This window comes from Planococcus citri, chromosome 1 (genome assembly GCF_950023065.1).
Source record: "Planococcus citri chromosome 1, ihPlaCitr1.1, whole genome shotgun sequence".
Classification (NCBI taxonomy): domain Eukaryota; kingdom Metazoa; phylum Arthropoda; class Insecta; order Hemiptera; family Pseudococcidae; genus Planococcus; species Planococcus citri.
Window position 1 is genome coordinate 2,970,603 of NC_088677.1, and position 25,280 is coordinate 2,995,882.

General features: G+C 35.5%; 2 protein-coding genes across 2 annotated transcripts; both read left to right on the forward strand.

The window, feature by feature from the left end:
• Positions 1-91: 91 nt before the first annotated feature.
• Positions 92-10,583, forward strand: LOC135844843 (cytochrome P450 4C1-like). Its single transcript, XM_065363223.1, has 12 exons — positions 92-367; positions 462-565; positions 921-1,002; positions 3,629-3,817; positions 4,234-4,303; positions 4,407-4,533; positions 6,797-6,854; positions 6,935-7,041; positions 7,251-7,319; positions 7,409-7,580; positions 7,710-7,889; positions 7,993-10,583. Exons 1-12 carry the CDS (start codon positions 205-207, stop codon positions 8,184-8,186), a joined length of 1,515 nt encoding a protein of 504 aa, XP_065219295.1. The 5' UTR covers positions 92-204; the 3' UTR covers positions 8,187-10,583.
• Positions 10,584-14,836: 4,253 nt separating this feature from the next.
• Positions 14,837-23,472, forward strand: LOC135844871 (cytochrome P450 4C1-like). Its single transcript, XM_065363258.1, has 10 exons — positions 14,837-15,600; positions 16,767-16,955; positions 17,171-17,240; positions 17,940-18,066; positions 18,755-18,809; positions 18,886-18,992; positions 22,301-22,369; positions 22,519-22,690; positions 22,783-22,962; positions 23,078-23,472. Exons 1-10 carry the CDS (start codon positions 15,549-15,551, stop codon positions 23,260-23,262), a joined length of 1,206 nt encoding a protein of 401 aa, XP_065219330.1. The 5' UTR covers positions 14,837-15,548; the 3' UTR covers positions 23,263-23,472.
• The last annotated feature ends 1,808 nt before the right edge of the window (positions 23,473-25,280 follow it).

Consider the following 25,280-nt stretch of genomic DNA (forward strand, 5'->3'; position numbering starts at 1 on the left):
GTCCTATAACACTTTCATCTACCTACTTACACACTTTTTTTGATTATTCCCAGGTGAACAATGAAAATTCAGTTCGTTCAGATACCTTATAAAAGAATTACGTAAGTACTCTACCTTCGTAATAAGTATCGTTAATTAGGTATTCGAACGTGCATTTAATCGAATTATTGATATCTGCGAATAATTTCATAAATACGTACAACAATGATACTAATGTTGATCGCGAGCTTAATTTTCATCGTAATGTTGATAAAAATTGTCGATCGATTAAAAAATGAACAGTACTATAAATTGATGGAGCAGTTTCCTTCGTATCCAGCATATCCTTTGATTGGAAACTTGAACATGTTATTTGGTTCACTCAAAGGTAACCTCAAAACACTTTTTTTTCTCATACGTACCAACCTAGGTATCATATATTTACCTATTCAACTGTTTCTCGTACATTGGATTTCTTTCAGATTTACTGAAAAACTTGGAGAAAATAATGTCACTCGATGATCGCGTGTTCTTTTGGTTAGGTCCTATTCCAGTATTGTTTTTGAAAAAACACGATGATATCGTGGTCAGTTATTATTATTACCAATTATTATTAGGTATTGTTATTATTTTTTTATCAGGTTTTCCTGAAACTTGGGAGGTCAATTTACCTATTCAACGAGTAAAAAATTGTGAAATGATTCATTTCGGAGAAATCTTTCCCAGGGCTGTAACGTAATTTACAGTGTTTTACCAAAAGTTAATTACCATATTTTACCATAATTTACAAAAAAAGCAAAATTAACCCAAATCTCCCTCCAGGAGCATCTTCGGAGCTAAATTTTTTATTAGAAACTATTAACTCAAAATGAAGGTTGATTGAATATGTACCAGTACCTACTATTTTATCCTAATATGGCGAACTAATTCATTTTCCACAGGCAGTTTCAAACCTAACTCAATATCGTGATTGGATGGGATTTGGAGATCAATGGTTTGGAACCGGAATACTGACTGCCAAATGTAAGCAACACCACCAGACTTACGTTTTACGTTCAACTTGAATGAGCTTTTCTAAAATAAATATGCAAGACAGAGTCAAATCTTGATTAGTATGTTCAAGAATCATTCTCTCCTTATTATCATTGATTTCAATTCTTACACAAATGCCTAAGCAGTCAATTAATCGTGATCAAAATTTGACTCCTTACATCCTTACCTACTACCCAAGTCATCAACTCATCATCATCATTGAACTTTGGCCTGGTGAGCTGTTCAGCCAGTTTGGGAAACTGCAGAAGAATTGCTTGCCGATGTATCATCAAGTTTTTTCTTCGGCCTTCCTCTGCTCCTCCTGTCAATTGTTCATCAGGCATTCTATCAACGTGTCTTCGCCAATTCTTTTTGTAATCCTTCACCCATCTAATGATTGGCTCTGCTCCTAGTTTCTTCAGAATGTCTTCCTTCCTTTTCCTATCGCGTTTTGTATATATCCTGCCATGGCTCACACAAATATCATTCCAGCTGCAGTTACTCTGCTTATTATAATCTTTTCTCATTGTCCCATGTTTTGCTTCCATACAGCAGCATTGGTCTTGCCAGATTCGAGTTTTGGCTCTGGCTTTTCTTGGAGGGATGGCTTGGTTTATCGTCCCACTTACTTTCAGGAATTTGTTGATCTTCTTAAGTCATGCATCAACCTCTCCTTTGTAAGATAGCTCACACAAGAGATATTTAAAGCTTCTGGCTTGTTCCACTGGCATGGCAGTCCATTGACAATAATTTTACTGTGTATTGGTTCTTCCCCTCAAAGGCCATCACCTTTGTTTTTGACTACGAGATTCTCATTTCGTATTTATCTGCTACTTTCTGAAGGTTGTACATTGCTCTCTGCAAAACATCTTTGTTGTCAGCAAAGACCACCTGATCATCAGCAAATACCTAGCAGAGTATTGCCGTGGGCGGTGGGTGTCATTGATGTCTAGCCCTTTTGGCTTGGTTTTCAGCCATTCTTTAATCATGTTGTCAAATTAGATGTTGAACATACTACACTATGTTGAGCATCACTGTCGCACTCCTCTTCCTGTCTTCTTCGCTTCCAACCAGTTTCTGGATTTTACCCGCACAACAATTGTCAACGTCAACATTTACATCGACTATGTTTTTTTTCAACATAATAATGGAAAAGTGATCAATTAATAATTATTTAGTAGGAATCTTCTGTCTGTATAAAAGCCAGGTAAATGAAAATTTTTGAAATTTTCTCATGATTTCTGATACCTTGACATGCCATCTCGACATGTAGATGTATTTGATGCTCAAAATTTACATCTACAACTATGTTGACCAATTTTTCAGAATTAAAATGTCTGTTCTAGAGTTTGAAAGTTTAGTAAACAAACATTCAAAAATATGATCTTGTTCAGTGAGGAAAGCAAATTTTTTAGGGAATTGATGAAATTATTCACTTTTCCACAGTTTGGAGTTGTAGATGATATGGTGTTGATATTGTGGATGTATTTGCTGATGTCAAATTTCACATCAACATCAACGTCGACATGAAAATGGATTAGTTTAGTACTCTTATTGTTAGATAATGTATTGCACCTATCTTTGATGCAAGGAATAATTTCTGTTCAACTTTTTGATTATACAGACTTTTCGTCTGTACTTCTTTGGAAATGGACTTTGCATCAATGCTGTTTTCAGCATGAGCAATAGCTACGTCAGAGGAAATAATTTTTGGAAAAAATTGCAAATTTTTAAACTCAAATTTTATAATTTTACAAAGCAGGAGGTCGATATAAATTTCAATGTGAATGTCGATCCATCCACATCCGTCACTTTTGGATGCCCCATGTTGATGTTGATGTGAATTTCAACCCTGTGTCGAGCCAATTGTCAACACAAATGCAGATCAACATCAATTGACAATTACATCTACAATTAGCTTGACACAGGGTCAAAATTCACATTGACATGTGGCATCCAAAAGTGACGGATGTGGATGGGTCGACATTCACATCCACATTAGCATGGTCATTGTTGTATGGGTACTTTTATTACATCATTTGTGTATATTTCTTCAATTAAGCGTACTATTTGTTTACTCACTTTGATTTTCCTCAGGATTTCAAACAACTTCTTCCTTCAGACACTATTGTATGCCTTCTCCAGATCGATGAAGCATATATTGTGTGTTTCTAGGTTATACTCTCCTCCCTTCTCCATCAGCAGCTTCATTGCATATATTCCATCAAAGCATGATCTTCCCTTTCAAAATCCATTTTGGCATTCCAATATTACTGGCCCCGCACGGCTCTTGATTCTTCTTACTAGCATCTTTGCAAGTATTTTGTAAGCAGCATTTAGTAGGCTTATTCCACGGTAGTTTCCTGGGTTGTTTCAGTCTCCTTTTTTGAAAATAGGTATTACAATTGCAGTACAGAAGTCTTCAGGTACGATAGCACCTGATAGTATTTTATTGTAGAAAGCTAGCAGTCTCTTCTCAACTATTATTGTGGTGTTCTTGAATAAGTCTGTTGGCAACTTACTCATATCTCTACCTGGAGCTTTTCCATTTCTGGAGCTTTTCAAGGCTCCATCTAGCTCCACACAAGAAAATGACTCATGCTTTGATAATTTACAGACGAATCATGGAAAGTATCGAGAAGAGCATTCGCACCTGCTTTCACAACAGAAATGATGTCAAAATATGTTGATACTTTCAAAAAAGGTTCATTGGCTCTCGTGGAAACGTTCAAACCAGCAGCACTTTCTGGTGAAATAATAGATGTTTGGGAAGATGTGATAAGGATCAATATTGACACAATCGTAGGTAAGCGCCAGACCAAATAAAACTTGAAAAACAATGCACGCAAAACTTGCCGCATGAATATATGCTACCCAGTTGTAGGTAGGCTGATGTACATATTTTCAACCGAGTACCAACACGATCCTTCAAAAGAAAAATAATTTTTCCTGGACAGAAAATTTTTTGAGCCACAGTTAATATACCCCTACTGTTCTGTACAATTTTTTTTTTTAAACGCCCTCCCAACCTGAAAAAGCACCAACCATATCTTCAGCGACGTTCACTCATTCACAAGATTAAAATGAGACAGTGCATCTACAGTTCTCTCTAAATTTTTTCCATTTTCCCTTGAAATTCAGTAAGAATCATCGCGTTTTGTCAATCATTTTCCCAAATCTTTGATTGATATTGATTGAAATTCACATTTATATTCATTTCAGAAAACACAATTGGCATAGCATTGGAGGGAGTAGGGCAAGAAGGAAAAGACTTCAGTAACTCGTTGCATGAGTAAGATTTAAGATTTGTAGTACCTCTTATCTACTCAAGATTAGTTCATTTTATCAATTTCAAATTCAAAATTTTACATTTATTAATCTGTAATCAATTTCAGAGCAATGCCAAGTGTAACTAAGCAAGTGATAACACCATGGTTACAGCCACGTTTAATATATAATGCATATCTCAAATTGACAGGAAGATCAAAAATTATAGACCAGTTCCGCGCTTTGCCCACAAAGGTAGCACATTTAAGCTATACACATTCACTGCCAAAAGTGCAACGAGAAAAATTTCAGGAGCCAAAATATACTAAGTACAATTTTTGAATTTTGGTGATTTTCTGAAAGTCAAAGGGTATTCTTGGGTGAAATAGGTGAAATGGCCCTGTCTTTGGATTTCTAAAATTTTGATGAAACATTGTTGGTTACATTAAAAAAAATTCTGGAGCTAGGAACATCCTTTCGTACCAAAACTAGAAAGAAATCAAAATGCTGCCAAATTTAACAAAAAATCCAAAATTTGGTACCTATGTATTTATCCTATTTTCAACTTCTCAATGAATTGATCGCAAATAATTGAACTTCAAAGCAGTGAATTTTGTACCAATACCAAAAAAGAGTAACTCGCAAAAATGCTCAGAGTATAGAACCATCATATTAATGAGCCACGCATCAAAGCTGTTGTATACCATCATTAAATGCCAGAGTAGAAAAAATGAAGATTGATGAGAACCCCAGTGAAACTCAATATGGCTTTGTAGCAAAGAAAGGGACCAGAGATGCAATAGCCCTACTGTTAAATGCTAACAGGGAAATAATTCCATGTTTTATTGATTATGAAAAGGCATTTGATTGTGGTTAACCATGAGAGGATGTTGAAGATCCTAAAGATAGGCTTTTATAAGACCACTCAGGTTTTGTGGTTGCTCCAAAATCAAGGTCTTTGGAGTTTGGAGTTTTTAAACGGTCTGGTGTGGAGATAGATTGGTGCACATTCAATGTGCAATTATCATCACAGGGGCTAGCTACCTACTGAGGTTCTACAGGGTGCCAAGAAATATCGAGTACCCCTAAGAAAGTTTTTCATTAAAAAAATAAGTTGGCAACGTGAAATAGATGCGTATGATTGGTGGAATGTTATCTCTCCAGTCCAACAACCAATCATGTGCTATCATTATTATCATTCACTGTAACTTTTTTAGGGGTACTCGATATTTCTAGGCACCCTGTAGCAGTACCTAGCTTCCATGAGTTTTGTAGGTACCTGGCGACTTACCGCCTTGTTACCTATTTTTTGGACAATGATTGTTCAATTACGTAACACACAACATACACCGACATTTACCTTATGAAATAAGAAAAGTCTTCAGTTATACTTTGAATCGTTTATTGTTCAAATAAAGCAATCACATTGTAATAACTTACTCAAGCTAATTATACTGAGCCTGTACAGTCTTACATAAATGAGAGGTAGCATTCTAAATGCCTTTGAGGAGTGCATAAGCACATCACCACGGGGAAGGGGAACAATACACGGATGTGGGAAGGTCCATCTACGTTACTCTTTTGAAAGAGATTTGAAATAAGGATGAACTTGAAGTTTTATGTAATAACCAAGCACCCGAGTGCATTTGACAATTCATATTTCGAAATACGACTGAACTTACGCAACTAGTTTGGATACTTAGCTAGATTTATGCATCTCCGGAACGCCAATGTACCAATGTTATCTCATTGGGAGTCACCAAATGACTGGTTTCTCTAGTGTTTCTCTTTCAACACAAAGTTTTAAGAGAATTAATCCGCTAGAGGTCGTATTACAGAACTATTTCGTATGTTGACTATTGGAAGAACCTGTCGCTTACGTGACTGGAAATACTGCACAATCTGTCTCAACACTGGTCTGGTCATTCTGTTCTACATTTTTGTCTTGTGGGTCGGTCTGGTGCAGTCCTCCCTACAAATTTTAATCCTGGCCGTGGGTCAGTCCAGGTCCAAAAAATGGTTTTCATTTTTCAGAAAGAAAAAAACTTCCTAACACATTAGATGAGTAGAAAAATGTGATTTTCACTTTCAGAACATTGAATCTTAGAAAGAAATTGAATCATATTGGAAATGTATTTGAAGTAAGCATCTAAAATGGCAGTATAAATTTGAAAAATTGAACGTAACTGAGGTCCAAACCACAGTCATTTGTTTGGGTTTTTAGAAAGGTCTTCAGTCTTCAGGCCGGAGACTCCGGAACCCCTGAAAATACTTCGGTTTAAAATTATTTTTTTAAAGTCAATTTGGTAAAATTTTGATTTTTTCCATTTTTGGCACGATTTTTAAAAATTCACCAAAAATTAAAAAAACTGAACTTCAGCATGTGAAATTTTAGTACCTAGGTGATGTATTTCGACATGCTCTTCCAATTTAGCTGTATGCGGTACAAAAAATTTCTGCCAGTTGAGATCTTTTTCTTGTTGAATTTTTGATTTTTTTTTCGTTAAATTTTTTTTAGATCCTGAAAGATAAACTCAACGATTACAAGATTGCGCAAAATTCGTCATTGGAACATGGTGCGATATAACCAACATATTTACCTACTAATATAAGAGTTGTCAACACAACAGAATACCTTTAATCGTATTTTTTGCAGTTCCATCATCCAAAGCAATAATCGACCAACTCATCAAAGGAGGCCTCTTGGAATCTTCGTTCACAGAAATTCGAATGAGAGATGAACTAATACACGTATTCATAACAGTGAGTAGATTTACAAGCACATGAATAAACTTTCTCGAAATTAGATTAAATTCGAGGCAGCTTTTTTTAGCCTTACATATAGACTCTTGAAGAAAAATAAGCATTTTCTCTTAGAACAATTTACCTATCGAGAAGGATCTTTTGATGCGGGTCCAAGATTAAACTAATCCGCGATTTTATTCATTCCGCCAATTTTCTATAATTTTCAGGCAATCGAAAGCACAGGATTAAATCTATGTTTTTTAATGTTGATGCTGGCCATTCATCAAGACGTTCAGGTAACCTAAATTGATGCATCCATGACTTAGTATTACACCTGTCTTTGGTCTATTCATACTTCTTATTGATTGTATCTGTGTCCATGAAGCAAAAAGTTTACGAAGAAATCGAAGAGATTTTTAAAGATAACGACACTCCCACCACAGATCATCTATTCAATGGACTAAAGTATACGGAGCAATGCATCAAAGAAACATCCAGAAGATTTACTCACGCTATAATTACTACCAGACGTACTCACAAAGAATGTATATTAAAAGGTGAGATTGCTTTCCCCATATTTTCTTTTGACATACCTACCTTTACCTATATGAGCATCCAATATACCTACATGGATAGCTACATTTATGTATTATGTTGAAACTGATTCCTCCATTTTTAATTTTTAGATGGTGTGATCATACCACCCAACACGTTCATTATGCCACTTATACATGTAGCCAATCAAGACCCCGATGTGTATGAAAATCCGCAAAAATGGGATCCAGAGCACTTCAGCGAACAAGCGATAAAAAATCGACCAAAAAATAGCTTCATGAGTTTCGGACATGGACCAAGATCTTGTATAGGTATGAGAGTTCGCAGTAAAGTATAGCTTCTGCTTTTCAGGTTCAAAGTTGGACCCTTCAGTGTCCTAAATCAATACACACCCTGATTTCTTTTTATTCGTAGGAATCAGATATGCCATGGTTACGGTCAAGACAAGTATTGCGTACCTGTTACGTGATTATCATTTGACAACTAATATAAAAGAAGTGACCGACGAGGATTTGATATCCGATTTGAGCATACGAAGTAAACTTGGTTACCCAATTAAATTTTCGAGAAGAGAGCAGATCGAAAATAATAATACGATACGGAATTAGATATTGAAGCACCGCATTTGCTTAAAATAATTCATATTGAATATTTAGACGGTTTTAGTACCTATACCTAATTTTTTTGCTACTTTTTCATTTTTTTCGTTTTTTCATTTTTTTAAATTTTTTATTTATTTTTTTTTTGAAGCATGTAAAATGAAAATCGAAGATAACGCGATTGCGATGGCTTATTTAAAACGCTGATTACCTATTCAATGCGTAATTCGTACTAAATCCATAATAATGAATCAACATTGCAAATAAGCGATGTTCTCAAGGTTACAATGAAATTAAAATTGCACTAAATACGCCTGCATAATTATGTTTTTTTTCGCGGACTCTCAAAAATCTGGTTTTTGGGTTGAATGTTGTTTGAATCTCTTTTCAAACATCTTTTTAGATTCCAACCGTAAACTTTCTAACCTTAAAAGTCTTCTTATTTCTTCAAGTAAAATCAGTAAAATCCAAACTCCAGTTTCAAAAGCGATTATGCCAGCTAGCAGATTCTCGAGAATCGGTCAAAATCCGTGTAGAAAAAACAAACTTATTACCTTGTCCTGCTTTTAGAAATTTCGAAAAAAAAATACTGAATTGCTAAAAGCTTTCCGAAGGAAGGAGTCTTTACCATCATTTAATATTCCATTTTTAACTTTTCGTATAATTTGGAGGCGAGAAATTATCACAGGTGAGGCGAATTGTCTGTGAGGCTTCATTTTTTGTACAAATTACCCCCCCCCCCCCTCCCCCGACACACTATTTCGCTATATCGTGGCTGGTCGAGAGCTTGGAAATTGCTCAGCACCGAGAAATTCATTCGAAAAACCTAATCTTGTCATAAAATGAAATATCTACACTAGACACCTACCCCTTTTTTAATTTACCTACACAAATAAATTGTAAATTTAAATTAAATCTAGATATAACTTCCTTAACATAAAATTTAATCCTTTATACATCCTAACATCAACCATGGTTTATCAGCCTTTTTCGAACAATAAGCGTAAGGTAAGGTGTGATCAATGATCATTGTTTAGAGAGATCCCTCATTTGATTATCAAAAATAGACTTTTTATTCTTTTTTGACTTATTCACCAAGGTCATAGGTCATCTTTACAGAATTACAAAAAAATTGGACAAAGTGTATTAAAGTGTCCTAAGATTCGAGTATGGTATCATTTTATAAAACCATCAAAACATCGACCCGGACATGATTTTTTTCATTTTTATCGAAATATGTAACTTACGTCGATCAAATGGATCTCTCAACCATATCGCATACATGGTGATAAAAATATTCAAGACCAAGGTTAATTTTTTAGTAAAATGTTTGCAAATTTAAATTATTCCTAATTTGAATTTTAGAGAATTTTAATTATTACATTGTTTACTTATTATTTTTTTGTAAATTTTCGGTAGTTTTTTTTATACCCTAAAGCGTGTTAATGACGTGTTTTCAGCCCTATTTTAAATATTAAATTGCAAACGGAAGATATCATGGCTCAATTTATGTCTCAGTTACCCGGAAGATTACCTACATTAAATAAATCTAGTACTCGTATTCGTAGTTAATTAAGTAGGTATGCGTTGCTCTACATGTTACAGAAGAATAGACATATTTTCCATTAGGTACTTTTGGAACAGTTTATAGGCCTACGTACATTTAGGTTGTCGCAATCAGATTTATAACCTTAGTTTGTTCAGTCAGGCTTAAGTGTTTTGAGGTGCATTTTTGTTAGATTCGCCCCTTTTTCGGGTTTAAGATCGCGAGTGATTTGGTACATAAAAGTACAACAATGTTGCTAATACTAGTATTATTGGCGAGTTTAATTTTCGTAATATTTTTAATAAAACTTATTGATAAATTTAAAAATCAAAGATTTTATACGTTATTGAAGAAATTTCCATCGTATCCGACGTATCCGTTGATTGGAAACTTGTACATGATATACGGTTCTCTAAATGGTAAATCCTTCAATATTTTTCTTATAGGTAGATGGTTGAATTATACATACTGTATACGCTCAAAATGGCATGATTTTGAGATACTTAACAAGGAGCGAACCTGAAGGTTTCCTTGTAAGATCGAAAGAAATTGTTCACTTATTATTGGAATTGCTTTCAGATTTACTGGGTAAAGTGGAGAAAATAATGTTACCACATGATCGCGTGTTTTTTTGGTTAGGTCCTTACCCTGTTCTACTTTTGAAAAAGTACGATGATATTGCGGTGAGTTACCTAAGTAACCTTATATTTTTTTTAATTTTTAAGATTTTCTTAAAATGCAATAAGTAGATCAACTTCTCCAAGTGTCGATTTTTTGCACTCCCAACTACCCGAAGTTGTTGGATTTTATGAGAAAGTAAACCCTAAATTTTTCATTTTGCCTCGAGTTAGAAAAAAAGTGAAGTCTCCCACCCCCATGAAGTTATGAAAAAAAATCTGAGTTAAATTCTTATAGGTAAGTAATATTTTTTATTGCATCCTTCGTATAGATCGTCAAATTGTAAGACATCAAAAAAATCAAATAAATTTAAACAATCAAGTTGGTAATTTTTTTTTTAAATTTCCAATTTCTGAACCAGGATTCTTCTAAATTATCCTCTTCCGAAATAAAAGTTCCTTAATCCCTCGAAAAATGTTATCTACTTTTTTTGTACGGGCCATAGACCACCTTTATCTAAAAAACAAAAAATCAAAAATTGATAAAAAAAATTGAAAAAGGCAGACTTTTGTGATGAGCAGCTATGCCCTGATCGCCTTAGTAGTTAATAATGTAACTCCCCAAAAGTGTAGGTTATTGAACTCACTTTGTGGGTGTGGACAATGGCTTACATATTATAATGTACTTGTACTTGCGATCTGAGCCTCGCTGCAAGGATCGTGAACCTAGAGAAATCACTTGGTCAAGGTATCTCGAGCTTGCCTGGTCAATGTCAATCACATCGCGGCATTTTAATTAATTTTTGAAAAACGTGAATTCCCCCATAAGAGCAATGTAATTTGAAAATGTTATCCCCTTTTCGTTAGTTAGAGAGTAGCCACTAGATAGCGACTACTTTGCTGACAGTTGCCAATACAGCAACAACGTATTCTTTTATGTTACTTTGCTTTATAATACGTTGCCAGGTTTTCCTGCGATTGTTTTACATTACCTACTCGTAGTGTGAGTAGATAGGTAATGTGTACTACCTATCTCATACACAGTAGTGGTCTGCACGGGCCTGTCCGAAAGGCCGCGGGCCGAGCCCGATAAAAGTCGGGTCGGGTCGGGCCAGGCTTGTCAGGCTTGTCAGGCTTTCTCTGGCTCAGGTTTCGTACTCAACGCATGCGCTGTGAGTACTCGTAAATAAAGAAGTGTTGCACCATGTTCACATCACAACAATGCCTATTGTTGGGAAAACCATCTCGTCGCATCATGCCAACGTTGCAACAAAATTTATCAGAAGTGTTGAAAAAATTATTGTCTGGTCGGGCTCGGGCTGGTCGGGCTTGTTTTGGGCTTTCGGGTCGGGTCGGGCTTTTCGCCCGAGTATTCGGGCCGGGTCGGGTAAGCCCGCGGGCTTGCCCGACCCGCGCAGACCACTAATACACAGATTAATTATAAGTTTACTTCTTATAATTATTTGGTATAATATTGCTCAATTACTTGCATTACGATAACATTTGTAATAAAAACCCATAAGTAATTGGTTCGAGAAGACTTTCTTTATTTATAGTAGGTATAGCAACTTCTCACTGTGTGCATTGAGGTAGATAGGATTGCATATCTAGAGCTAGTCAGATGTAATTGGCAAATATTTCCATCCCTATGGAATATTTCAGGTGTGATTTAATACCATGACAAAAAAGGGCGTCGCACAACAAGCATAGGCACTTTCACGCCAGAAAAATCATTACCGTGACTAAATTAGAAATTCCCGACAATGAAGAGCTTATCACGACATAAAAGGTACTCCAACGACGAAATAATGTATCAAACGACGAATCAAAAAATTCACGACATTTTATTATTTTCAACTGCTATAGTTTAAGGCAACGCACGACAAAATTTTTCTATCAAAAACAGGCATTTCACTGACAGAAATAAACGTTTAAAAAATATTAAAATGATACCAAAAAAACGAAGTAGGTATGTAAAAAATTGCTGTTTATAGAAGTAATGTTTTGTGGACTTTGATGGGTGACCCCTCTTCCTCTTTTGACTTCAGGGATGAAGCGAAACACGGCTAAGGGGAAACAGTTTGCCCCCCTCCAGTTCCACAAAAGTAGGAAAAACTTGGGAAATTGTGAGAAATTCAAGAAAGTTAGGAAAATACAAAAATTCCAACAATATTTTAGTTTCAGTTTTAAAAAATTCAAATTCTTTACAATCATGTATTTAATTATTGTTCATTTGCCGACAAAATCACTAATCTATCATCAAAATTCTCATTTTTTCCCTAAGCTTTTTTCCTCGCTTCGCTTAGGCCAATTTGATTCTCTTCTACTGAGTTACAATTTCACTCAAATTTTTTTGAAAGAAACCCTCAGTTGATTATTTATCAAAATTTTTTACAAAATGTAATTGTAATTGAACTGATAATGTTCTGTCATGCATGAAATTATTTTGCCGTGAGTACTGCTATCTCATTATTAAATCGTAGTCGTTCATAAATACTTTATTGACGGGCATCATGTGGTGTGGAACTTCATCATTTTTCGTCGTTCATTTATCTTTTATGAATGAAAAAATGCTTGTTGTGATGACACCCTTTTTCGTCATGCGAAAAATATTTCCCTGAATATTTCTCAGAAAACACCTTGGGAGAAAATTATGCTAATAACTTCTTCTATATACCTGTCCCATCTAGTCTCACTGTATCACTTTTTTGGAAATTTTCCATTTTATGGTCTAACTCCAACTCCTTTTCCAAAAAAAAAAAAGTCCCTCGGTTACCAAACAATGTTGATTATTTTCCTTATGTTATGGAGACTCCCATAGTTGATAAAAATCATAAAGAATCACAATAATAAGAAAGGTTTTTTTTTTTAAATTTCGATCTGAGGAACTAAGGTTTTACTTTTTTTCTATCTGGGGAACACGCCTTGTAATAGTGAGAGTAAGAAAGACTGCATATAGGATAGATATGGATAATTCCATGATAAAGGAGACAATCTTGTAATTTTAACATAGGTGAATTCTGAGAAATATTCGTTACAGAGGGAATACTTCTCAGGTACCTGCATCAACAAATATCCTCAGTTACCTTTTATAATCAAAAGTGAAATGATAACTTAAGGAGCGATTATGTACATTAATTTTAATCAGAAATATTTACAATAATCGAGATGTGTGTACACAAATAATCATACATAAAAATATATAACTATTCTGTATTGCCATGAGATTCAATGACGGCAGCATAATCTGCCAGGATTATGCGGAGGACTTAAAACTCTCGCGAGTATAGCTTAGAAGATAGTTACAAAGCGGTGTAAAACAATGATAGATAAATTACAACAGCGTCTATAAGTTAAGTAAGTAGACCAATCGATAGGTGATTAACACCTCGTCACCTATAGATTGATATAATTATGCTTAATGATAGATATAATTTACGTAATTTGGTAAATTGTGGGTGCACGCAATCATGAATAAAGGATTCAACAATTACCTGAGGTGATGGAGTAGGTACATTTCTAAATTAACTGTTCACATTGCCTGCCTCTCCTGTGCAACCCCAATTATTAGTCACTTCAGCAGGTATGCTTAGTAGCTCCATTTTTATAGGGTTATCATCCCTGATTTCCGGATAAATCAAGGGATGAGCCAAAAAAGTACCATGATCTTACGAGGAGTTAACGAAGTATCGCGTTATATAAAATAGTACTATGTCAGTACGAGGGATTAACGCCGCAACATGTTATAAGTTCAGCATCGCCATCTACGGATGGGTACATCGAATGTGTGATTTCTAGAGTGCCGAGTCAGGGCACCCTGGTAACCTATTTAGCTGGTCAAGCTTAAGAGGAAACTATCGCGAGCTGTTCCATCAGAAGACTGATTTTTTAGAAGAAACAAAGCTGGAGCAGGACCCGGACCCCAGCTTCGACAGAATTATCGCGTGATAGCCTTGAATGCGCCCCTACAGTAGAATTCGCATAATCTTGTCTAAGGTAGGCAAGATCATAAAACTATGTAGTGGAGGTATCACGTTGTGAACAGGAACATCTACAGGTGGTCAGGGCAATCCTGCTCATCACATCCTTTCAATATACCAAATCTATAGGAGTAGAACATAAAACATGAAAATTTCATGTTAGTTTCATTATTCTCATTTATAAGGGCTTCAGAATAAGTTCCACTTACTTATTCATTATGGGAGGGGAAAGGGTGTGTCAAAATTATCAAGTATGTAGTGTTCTCTATGTAAAACACATCAAAATTTCAATTTTTAAAAATTTTCTCATTTTTGAAAAAGAAGGGGAGTGTTCCTCTAGCATGATCTAATTTTAAATTGGGGAAATAAAATTTTCTGATCCCCCCCAAAAACAGAAACGAGTGCAGTGAAAAAATAGTGAACATTTTTCTCACTACAATAAACAAAAAGCTACACATCCTGATCTATAAAATGTTTAATCAATTACGCTACCTACCTATTTAAATATTTTTCACAGACTGTATTGACTCCAGAGTTGGCGCGATTCCTGGGTTTGTCAGAATCGGATTCCTGAATTACGATTCCCATACATGGGAGAATCGCGATTCTCCAGTCTCGATTCTTTCACAAAGCGAATCCGGTTCTGAATCCGATTCTTTAGCGGTTCTCGATTCCCTCCGATTCCGATTCCCAAATGCTAATTTTTTTCAACTTCAGGACTGACAAATGAATTTGATATAGAATCAGCAATTTCCCCAACTAGGGATATGATCACTTTGCATGTTCTATTGTTTCGTTTGTGGCTGTGAGTAGGGAATCGCAGAGAATCACTAAGGCGCGATTCTCTATTAAAGAGGATCCGATTCTTACATTGCGCGATTCTTTCACTGCATAGAATCACTGATTCACAATATTTTCACACAACAGCTAACCTTTAAATAAATGTCATCAGTCCCAAACTACAAAATGCAAATGTATCACTAAAAGCCATTGAAAACAGTGCATTTTACTATTTTAACACGTGAATAACACCTGCAAGGAATCGCAGGGAATCGAGAAGGTGCGATTCTCTGTAAAAGAGAATCGGATTCCTGCATTTCCCGATTCGTTTGACTTGGAGAACCGCGATTCGAATCCGATTCGAATCGTGAGAATCGGATTCTTTCTCGATTCTTTCACACGATTCGAATCGCGCCAACTCTGATTGACTCAAACTCAACACCGCGATATGCTTGGATTTGCAGAAGAATGGATAGGAACTGGAATATTAAATGCTAATTGTAAGATTTTCCAATTAACGTAGCGTGCCCAGTGATAGACAGTGCTAAGAATTTTTTCCTCCAAATACTGATGTATCTTCAAAACAATTTAGGTTACTGAGCTGCATTTTTTTTGTGTACCTTCTGGCACTATTTGGGTACACAAAATATATTTTACTTTAGATTTTTATTCATTATTTAATGTAGTAATTACGTTTTTTCATGATAAAGTCCAAAATCATACATGGACCAGTAATCAACACACATGTTCCAGTTATCGACAAAAAGGGTGCCAGTTATCGACACAATAAAATAAGACTTGTAAACTGCTTTTTGAAAATTGATTCATGTAGGAAAAATTAAATTATGCATTAAAATTTGAAACTTCGAAGAAATGAAATAATAAAACCGTAACCACAGCTTTAATAATTTTATAATTTAGGTGGAAATATCCGCTGTCGATGATTGGTACTGAACTGAATAGGTATGGAATTGGATTGTACCAGTGATCGACAGGTTGCTTCAATGTACGTAATTTTCAAATTTTTTTTGGTGTTAGAATGGTTTAAAAGAAATTATATTTGCACTTCATCCGACTAAAAAAGTATTGAAACCACTCTAAATCAACAAAAATTGAAAATTCAGTGAAATTTGCATTGAAACAACAGCTGTCAATTACTGGTACGATATGTATTATTCGACACCCTATTATCAACAGTTGATATTTTCACTTATTATTTAAATATTAAGACTTTCAGAATATCAACAAAAGCAAAATCCACTTCTTGAAACCTTATGAAATACATTTAAAACAAAATTTGCCACCAAAAGTTGATTTACTTACTCAGAAATCCTTAACCATTCACCGTTGCTCCTTAGATTTGAACACCAAAATTTAGCTAAAAATGCCACCAAAATTCAAGCTGATAACAACTTTATTTTTTTTTAACTTTTGGGTCTTGAAAACAGACGATTTTGACAGGCATGAATAGTTGGAGACCTAATTGATCGTTTTTACTGCAGTAAAAGTGGTAATAACAGAAATGAATTTGTTTTTTCGCCTATTGAAATTAGGTGTCGATTACTGGCGATGTTTTGAGGCATGTCGATTACTGGGCACGCTACTACCAACTCACGTGTGAGGTGATTTGTTTTACATTTATAAAAGTTGAAATAATCAATTGCAGATGCTGAATGGAAAATATCGAGGAGAGTTTTAGCACCTGCTTTCAGTACAGAAATGCTTTCAAAATACGTAAATATCTTCAAAAAAAATTCATCAGCTTTAGTAGACAGATTTGAAACAGCGGCAGATTCCGGTGAAATTATAAATATTTGGGAAGACGTGATAAAGGCAAACGTTGACAGTATCGTAGGTAAAATACTAAAAAGTAATGTGTTCTAACTTCATCATTTTCAGCATTGTTTGTGTACAAAGGGGTGGTGGGGGAGGAAGGAGGGTCCCATATCAATTCGGCCAGCGTTGCAAAGGATTGGAACATGGTTAATGTTATAGGCCTACCTAATTTTAAAAACTTCAGATCATTATATGTAGGTACTTATTAACCGGATAAGTATAATTTCATTTCAGAAATCACAATCGGCGTAGCAATGCAAGGAACGGAGGGAAAAGGAAAAGAATTCAGTGACGCGTTGATAGAGTGAGTAAAACCAAAAACTTACCGTGTTTTGTGCTTTTCACTTAGATCTATACCTACTTTCCTTTTGAAATATCTGTTAAAATTTGTCCCTTTTTATGGAATTTTCGGATAGGCAACTTGTAAATTGTGGAGGGAGATAAATGGAAAAATAAAAAATTTCCTAAACTCTTTTTCTTTTCTATTTGTTTTATAAAAACTCGAGGTAAGCTTCATGATATACCCATGTCATTGTAACCAATTCCAAATTTTAGCACAATATGGTTATATCTGATGCGATTTTGACTATTTATTTACATAAATTAATATAATCCGCAACCTATTTCCTTGGTCATATGATGTTTCATATCGATGTTATACAAGTATTCCTAAGTTACTGGAATCAGTACTACAGGTACCTATATTACTGAGAAAGCTGTGTACTTTCCTCCCACTACAAAATTTAAAAAACTGCTGGATGCTCTATAGAATGGCTTGAGAAATAAAAATTGGAATTTTTGATAAAATGTTTGAAGGATTTTATGAATCATGTTCAGAGCAACGGAATATACAATTATGTCAGTCGGTTGGATCATCTCCTTTACTCATGAATTTGAAAAAAATTGCACCATTTTCTCAAAAAATCAAAAACAAAGAAATACGATTAAGAGAAGGAGACTTGCCTAAAAGTGCAATTATTTACTTGTACCTGGTGAATTTCAGGGCTGCTCAAAGTGTAGCAAAACAAGTGATAACACCCTGGTTACACCCATGTTTCATATACAACACATACCTAAAATTAACTGGAAAATCCAAGTTTATTCATCAGCTCCACGCTTTGCCTACTAAGGTATAGTATACTCAAACTCACTACTCATAAATGTACCTAATTACATTATTAGGTACTCATCAAACAAGTACCTATACTTACGCAATTCAATTAGGTACGTTTCTAACAATAAATTTTCAATATGAAGTGGGAGGGTGTGTTTCAACCCTCTCAGACAGAAAAATGTTGGTAAAAAGTTGGGAATTAGTAAAAGTTGGGAAGGAGATGTCCAGGCAGGAAAAATCGAAGAATAACCAAGAAAAAATGATGTTTTACTTGAAATTTTCCCAAAACAAAAGCTCTTTCCAATACATTCCAGTCAAAACTACAAGAAAGTGCCAGCTTTCTGCAAAAATATAGCCTATTTGATGCAGCAAATGCGGAAAAAATTTCCATTTTTTTCCTCAGTTGGTTCTTTTTAAGAAAATAAAAATTATCAACATCCTGAATTTCCGCAAAAAATGAAGAACAGAAGCGATTAATTTTTTTCACTAATGATTGTTTTTTTTCAAGTTTTTACCATTTTTATCAATAATATTAATTAGCCAACAATTAATTTTGAAAATCTTCTACACCTGTATTTTACAATCATGCTGCGTGCATAATTCAACACAAATTTAAGATTTTTCTTCCCTATACCAATATACCATTCATTGCGTTTGTTAAATCCATTATTCCAATAATAATGTAAATTGGCTTAAACTTTCAGATATTACAAGATAAACTCAACGAAATCAAAAATGGAGAAAATACATCAGAAAATGGTATGATAAGTTGCATTGATAAATTGTTGAGATCTCTCTACAATGGTAGTAGGTTTAATACTAATTAATTTTGCAGTTCATTCATCTAAAGCAATAATCGACCAACTTATCAAAGGAAGCTTATTAGAATCCAACTATACAGAAACCCGAATGAGAGATGAATTAACACACATTATCTTAGCAGTGAGTATGCAATACGTAACTGTAGATTTATTAGAATTCACCTATAATGAGCTCAGATTTTCAAGTATTCACAAGATGATCTCAAATTTGGATCATGGATGAAAAAATTGAAAACGTAATAGTGAAGGTTTAGAGCATTCTCTTTCAATCTGGCTAGTAAAACATTGAAGCACATTTTTTGATTTTTGGTGAACTTTTAAAAAACAAAAATTTGTCCCGAAAATTCTTCTTCTTGGTGTCGTATCACCCCTCTGGGGGGTTTTGTGATTATGATGCACCAGTTGCCGTTTCCATGACCCAACACACCAGCTCCCTCCAGCTGTCCCTGTTGAGGGTGCTCCTGACACACACTGGGAAGCTGTGTCCAGTGGCCTTACAGATAGAGTCTGTCCATCTTGTGGGAGCATCCACACCGTCTTGTTCCTTCTACCTTGCTTTGGATGAACAGAGACTCCCATCTCATCAGCCCTTGTGACATGCCCAAAGTATTTGAGGATTCTGCCTAGGACCATTGCCGACATGCCGACAGCCTTTTCTGGACACCAGTTTCCCCCAGGAAGGAAACATTGGTCATTTTCTGCATCCATGGGATCCGGACCATTCTTCTCCATCATCACATCTGAGGCGCATAAATTTTTGTTCTGTCTCCCTGGCTTACCATCCAGGTTTCTGGCGCATACAGAAACACTGAGAAAACCAATGCATTTACAAGCCTTATCTTTATAGTAACTTGCTCACCGCTGCATCTGATCAAATCTTCTTCAGGTGAGACATGGCGCTTCTTGTGATTTGCCCTCTGCATCTTATCTCGGCATCACTGCCTCCTTTGTTATACACAATCAATCCAAAAAATACAAATTGGTTCACCACATCGATTCCCTCAATTTCCTGGATCTCAGGCAAGTTGTTCTCTGGCTTATTCACAATCATAATTGTAGTCTTCCCTTTATTTATCAGCACGCCATATTCTGCACTAACCTCTTCCAGGCATTCAGAAACACAGACACATTTTTGACACTTGAGGCAATGAGTGTTGACTGTTGTGTCATCAGTGTAACAGAGATTGGACATTTGTACACCTCCAATTGACACTCCTCCCTGCTATTCACCTGAGCCATCATTATTGGTGCTTTCAGATACAAGTAGCTGTAGAGTCTCACAAATGATATATTCTCAGTATAGATTGAACAGGAGTGGGGGACAAAATGCAGCCCTGTCGATCTTCTCTCTCTCTAGGTGGAATTTCTCTGACGTTTTTTCTCTGTTAATTTGAACATTTGCCATGCTCCCCTCATACAGCTGTTTAATCTGCCACACCAGATGTATTGAAGCACCCATCTTGATTAGAATTCTCCATAGTTTATGCCATAGTACGCAGTTAAACGCTTTCTTGTAATTTACAAAACACAGCACAGTACACACATTGTATTCTCATGCTAACTCAATTGGCAATCTGTGGTTGCAGATCTGCTCCCTAGTTCCTCTTCCTCTCATAAATCCTGCTATTCTGGAGGGAATTGACTGTGCATGAGTAAGTATAACCTGTTGTACGCAATCATCAATAGTGCCTTGCTGATGTGACTCATCAGAGAGATTATTCTGTAATTCTCACAGTTCTCAGGAGATCCTTTTTCATACAGATGAGTGGCATATGTTGACTATACCCAGTCCTCCAGCCATCTGCCACTCAACCATATCAAGTTGTGTAGGTATGTTGTGGATTTGGTGGGTGATTTCTGCGCTTCCAGCTTTGAAGACCTCCACTGTCACCTTATCTGGTCCTGGAGCGTCGTTCTTTTTCAAGTACTCAATGGCCTTGATGACCTCATCAAGTAGAATTGGTGGCTTCTTCTCCTCTATGATGTTGAATCTAGGATCATCAGGTAGCTCCTTTTCCTCGTCATATATGTAGCTTCTTGCAGTACTTTCTCCATGTCTCCAAAACCTCTTCTGCATCAGTCTTAACTTTGCCCTTTTTCTCTCGAATGATCTACTTGCTGGCTTTGAATTCCTTTGTAATCGACCTGATTTTTTGAAAGAGCAACTAGGTCTTGTTCTTCTACATGTGCATCTCAATTTCCTAACATATTGATGAAATGTGGGCATTTTTATCCCACTGCGACAGGCCGGTTATGCGTCGAGATAAAATTTTGCTTTGCCTGCCCTGTTCTGCAGTCCTTGGCAGCTTTCTACATCTACACTCTTCTATTGTCTCAATTCTTTCCTCCATGAACCAGTGCTACCATATGTTTGGTTCAGTCTTTAGATGAGTGGTGTCATATGCCTCATTTATGTGTGTTTTCAGCTCCAACCACTGCTGGTTTGGTGGTGCCTCCGGGCTTGAGACTGCTGCTGTGAGAGATATATCCAGGGTGACACAGTATATCTTTGGGTTGGTGACTTTCATTGCCTATGGGATCATTTTCTTCTTAGGCACTTTTAGTTTTAGGCATAGCTCCATCATTAATAGCCGGTGATCAGACCTGCATTCTGCATCTGGCAGTGTTTTGGCATTCTTGCATGAGGTTCTCCATCACTTGCCAATCAGGATATAGTAATCCTGGTTTCTATACCTGTCACCTGGCTATGTCCACATCATCAAAATAGAGGGAGAAATTAAAATGTTACCAAATTAAACCAGAAAGCTGAAATTTTTGAATATTTCAAGCATTTCTGGAGCATCTAGCAGGTTTTTTGATAGTTGAAATTTCCATAAAATTTTACTCAATTACTTCGCAGTACCTACCATAATTTCAAAATGCTCAGTTTATTGGAGAGGGTTACAAATTGTTCTGACGCTTCCAGATTTATTTTCAAAATTTTATGTGCAATAATACGATTTTCTGGGTGAATTTGATAAAATTTTGATTTTTTGCATTTCTGGAGCCAAATTAACTTTTCAAAATTCATAAAAAAAGAAAAAATGCACTTTGTGACCCAAATTTTGGATGGTGGTGTACCTATTCTTGAATATTCTTTCAAAGTGGGTTTGTCTAGTTGACATTTTTTCTGTCAATTGAACTTACTTTTAGTTGCTTAAATGGAAATCATTCGCAATTAATTTTTTAGCTCTGAAGTATACGCACCTGTACCAACATAATGAACATGGTGACACCGCGAATGAATTCCATTTTCTTGGCACCACTGGTTTTTGATTAGAACTTCGAAACAGTTTTTGAAAAACGCGAAATGTGGTCGCGCTATTAATTTTCCCGCTATGAATTTCGCAGGATGAATTTTCCTAGAACGAATGAACATAATGTGATTTCAATAGTTCTGTTTCTCTCAATTGGTAAATGTGTTTTCAGGCAATCGAAACTACAGGACTTAATCTTTGTTTTTCATTGCTCATGTTGGCCATTCATCAGGATATTCAGGTAGGTACCTAGTCTATTTTCAATTTACACCCAACTAACAATAAGCCAAACAATTGATCGTGAACTTACATAATTCAGTTTTGAAATGATGCAAAAGGCATATGCCTTATTAAAACGAATTCAAATCATTCGATTTATCTGTGTTAAAGCAAAAAGTTCACCAAGAAATCGAAGAGTTATTTAAAGACAACGACACTCTCACTGCAGATCATTTGTTCAACGGTTTGAAATACATGGAGCAATGTATCAAGGAAACATCTAGAGTATTTTCTCAAGTCGTAGTCACCAGCAGACGTACTCATAAAGAATGCACATTAAAAGGTAACTCATCCCATCGACACCAGCACTCGTCTCAACAATCCACTCTTACTTATTTTGTTAAAACTTTCATTCATTTTACATATCGTACTTAGATAACATGGTCATCCCAGCCAATACGTTCGTCGTACCACTTCTATTCTTAGCCAGTAAAGACCCTGATTTGTATGAAAATCCTCGAAAATGGGATCCGGATAATTTCAGCGAACAGGCGGTGCAAAATCGACCAAAAATCAGCTTCATGAGCTTTGGATACGGTCCTCGATCTTGCATAGGTATGTTAATTTTCAAATAGAAAAAAATTGAGTAATTTAAATTCAAACACGTAATTAATTATGTAGCAGGTAGACCATATAAACTTACACACGAATTAATTTTCTCTATTTGTAGGAGTTAGATACACTATGCTTTCGGTTAAAACGCAAATGGTGTACATCTTACGAAATTATCATTTGTCAACCAACATCAAAGAATTGACGAAAGAGCATGTGAAAGCAGATCTGTTTGTAAGGAGTACAATCGGGTTTCCTATCAAATTTACGAAGAGAAAGAGTCTGAATCCTGAAGATTTCTGAAATGTCCTGTGCTCGATCGCTTACCAATAAGAAGACCATTGAAACACTACCTCTACTTCAGCATCGTGACTGGTCAAGAGCTTGGAAATTGCTCAACATTGAAAAATTCATTCGAAAGATAAAACCTTGTTGTAAAATAAAATATCTACACTACTCTGTCCCTTTTAATCTACACAATTAAATTGTAAATTTAAATTAAATATAGATATAACTTCTTTAACATAAACTTTAATCCTTTACCTACAATATACGAGTACATCCTACTACGATTCATCACCTCGTTGGAATTCAAAAAAAAAATCGAATTAGATTTTTTTAAATGCATATCTGCATTGGTTTGACGTGATCCAAATTTGTAAATTTTTTCTGCGATTTATAATTTCCTTGAGGAAAAGTATATGTATTGTATTACGCCATTTTGGGAATCCCTAGCGATCCCGATAATACCGCCTTGGTAATACCACCTCTACCCTCCTCCCTCCAAAAGTTACTCTTATCAGTGTTTTTGAGATGAATTTTCAGAATTATTTCTAAAATAATGGTGAGAATCTTCAAAGAAAAAGATCACACCATGTTTTGTCGTTAAGAACTTTTTTGGGACAGAGAACCATTGTGCTTTGGATTCTAAAAATTTGTGTTCAGCAATCTTGAAAACATACTATTCGATATACTCGTATTACACAATTTTCAGTGACTTTTCAAAATTTTATCCTATTTAGAATAGAAGGGCGTAAATGGGTTTTGAAGAACTGTAAGCAGAAAATAAGTTCATATTCCTATTCAGCGAACACCTCGATTCGATACATCACTCGACTTTTCATGATTTTTCGAAATTTGTCCCTTTTTTTTGAGGCACATACAGACATTAGGGGGTGGGACCCAAAAAGTAAGTTCATATTCGTACTCAGCGAGCTCCAAAACATACCATTCGATATATCACTCGACTTTTTGATGATTTTTTGAAATTTTAGCCCCCTTGTTGAGGCACAGAGGGGCTTTGAGGAACTGGACCCAAAAAATAAGTTCATATTCGAACTCAGCGACCTCGGAAACATACCATTCGATATATCACTCGACTTTTCTCGATTTTTCAAAATTATAACCCCTTTTTGGGGCACAGAAGGGCTTTGAGGAACTGGACCCAAAAAATAAGTTGGTATTCGTATTCAGCGACCTCGAAAACATACTATCCGATATATCGCATGTCCAGATTCGTTTTTCAAATATATGATTCAGTTGTGTGTTACTTGAAAAATTAAGCACCCCTCCCACCAACCCCCGGGGAGAATTGAAGACCAATCAATGGTGGTGTAATTAATAGTTGAGTGAGTATAGACTTTGTAAAAAAAATTTGAGCGAAAACGAATGCTACATATTAAGTGGTAACCTTGATCAATTTATTGAACTGACCTTTTTGAAACACCTACTCTTTCCACCCCTTTTTTCAGACACCCTTCTTGAGGGATGGGTATCGAGCGTAGTATCAAATTGTCGAGAATTTGAAGGGGAACATTTTTAGTCATGGTAGTTTTTATCGTAAACCTAATATCTTCGGAGTAAATCGCAAAAAACGTGAATAGGAACCGGTTTTAGCTCCCTGAAAAAGTTAGCTCCAGGGGTAGAAGGTGTGGTTTTTTTTGGTAGTTCAAGGGGTTCATCTGAACACATTCCCGAAGAAAAAATTTATGTGCTAATTTTTTCCTTTTCGCCCTCGCTTTTTTACGTTATTTTCCTGCTCTATGAAATTTTGGATCTCAATTTTTTTTTTTGGTTAGTGTTAAAAAAACCACTCACATTTTTATTTTTTTCGCGAAATTTTAATCCACATTAACAAATTGCGTAATGATTTTCCAATTTTGATGAAATTTTGTCAATTTTAGTGCCAAAATCGTCTGGAAGTGACCAAAAGAGAAAACCACTGACATTTTTGTTTTTCTCGCGAAATTTTAATTCATTTTGATAGGTCACAAGCCGGTTTTTAAAAACTAAAAAAAACAGATATGCGAAAACGCGATGCC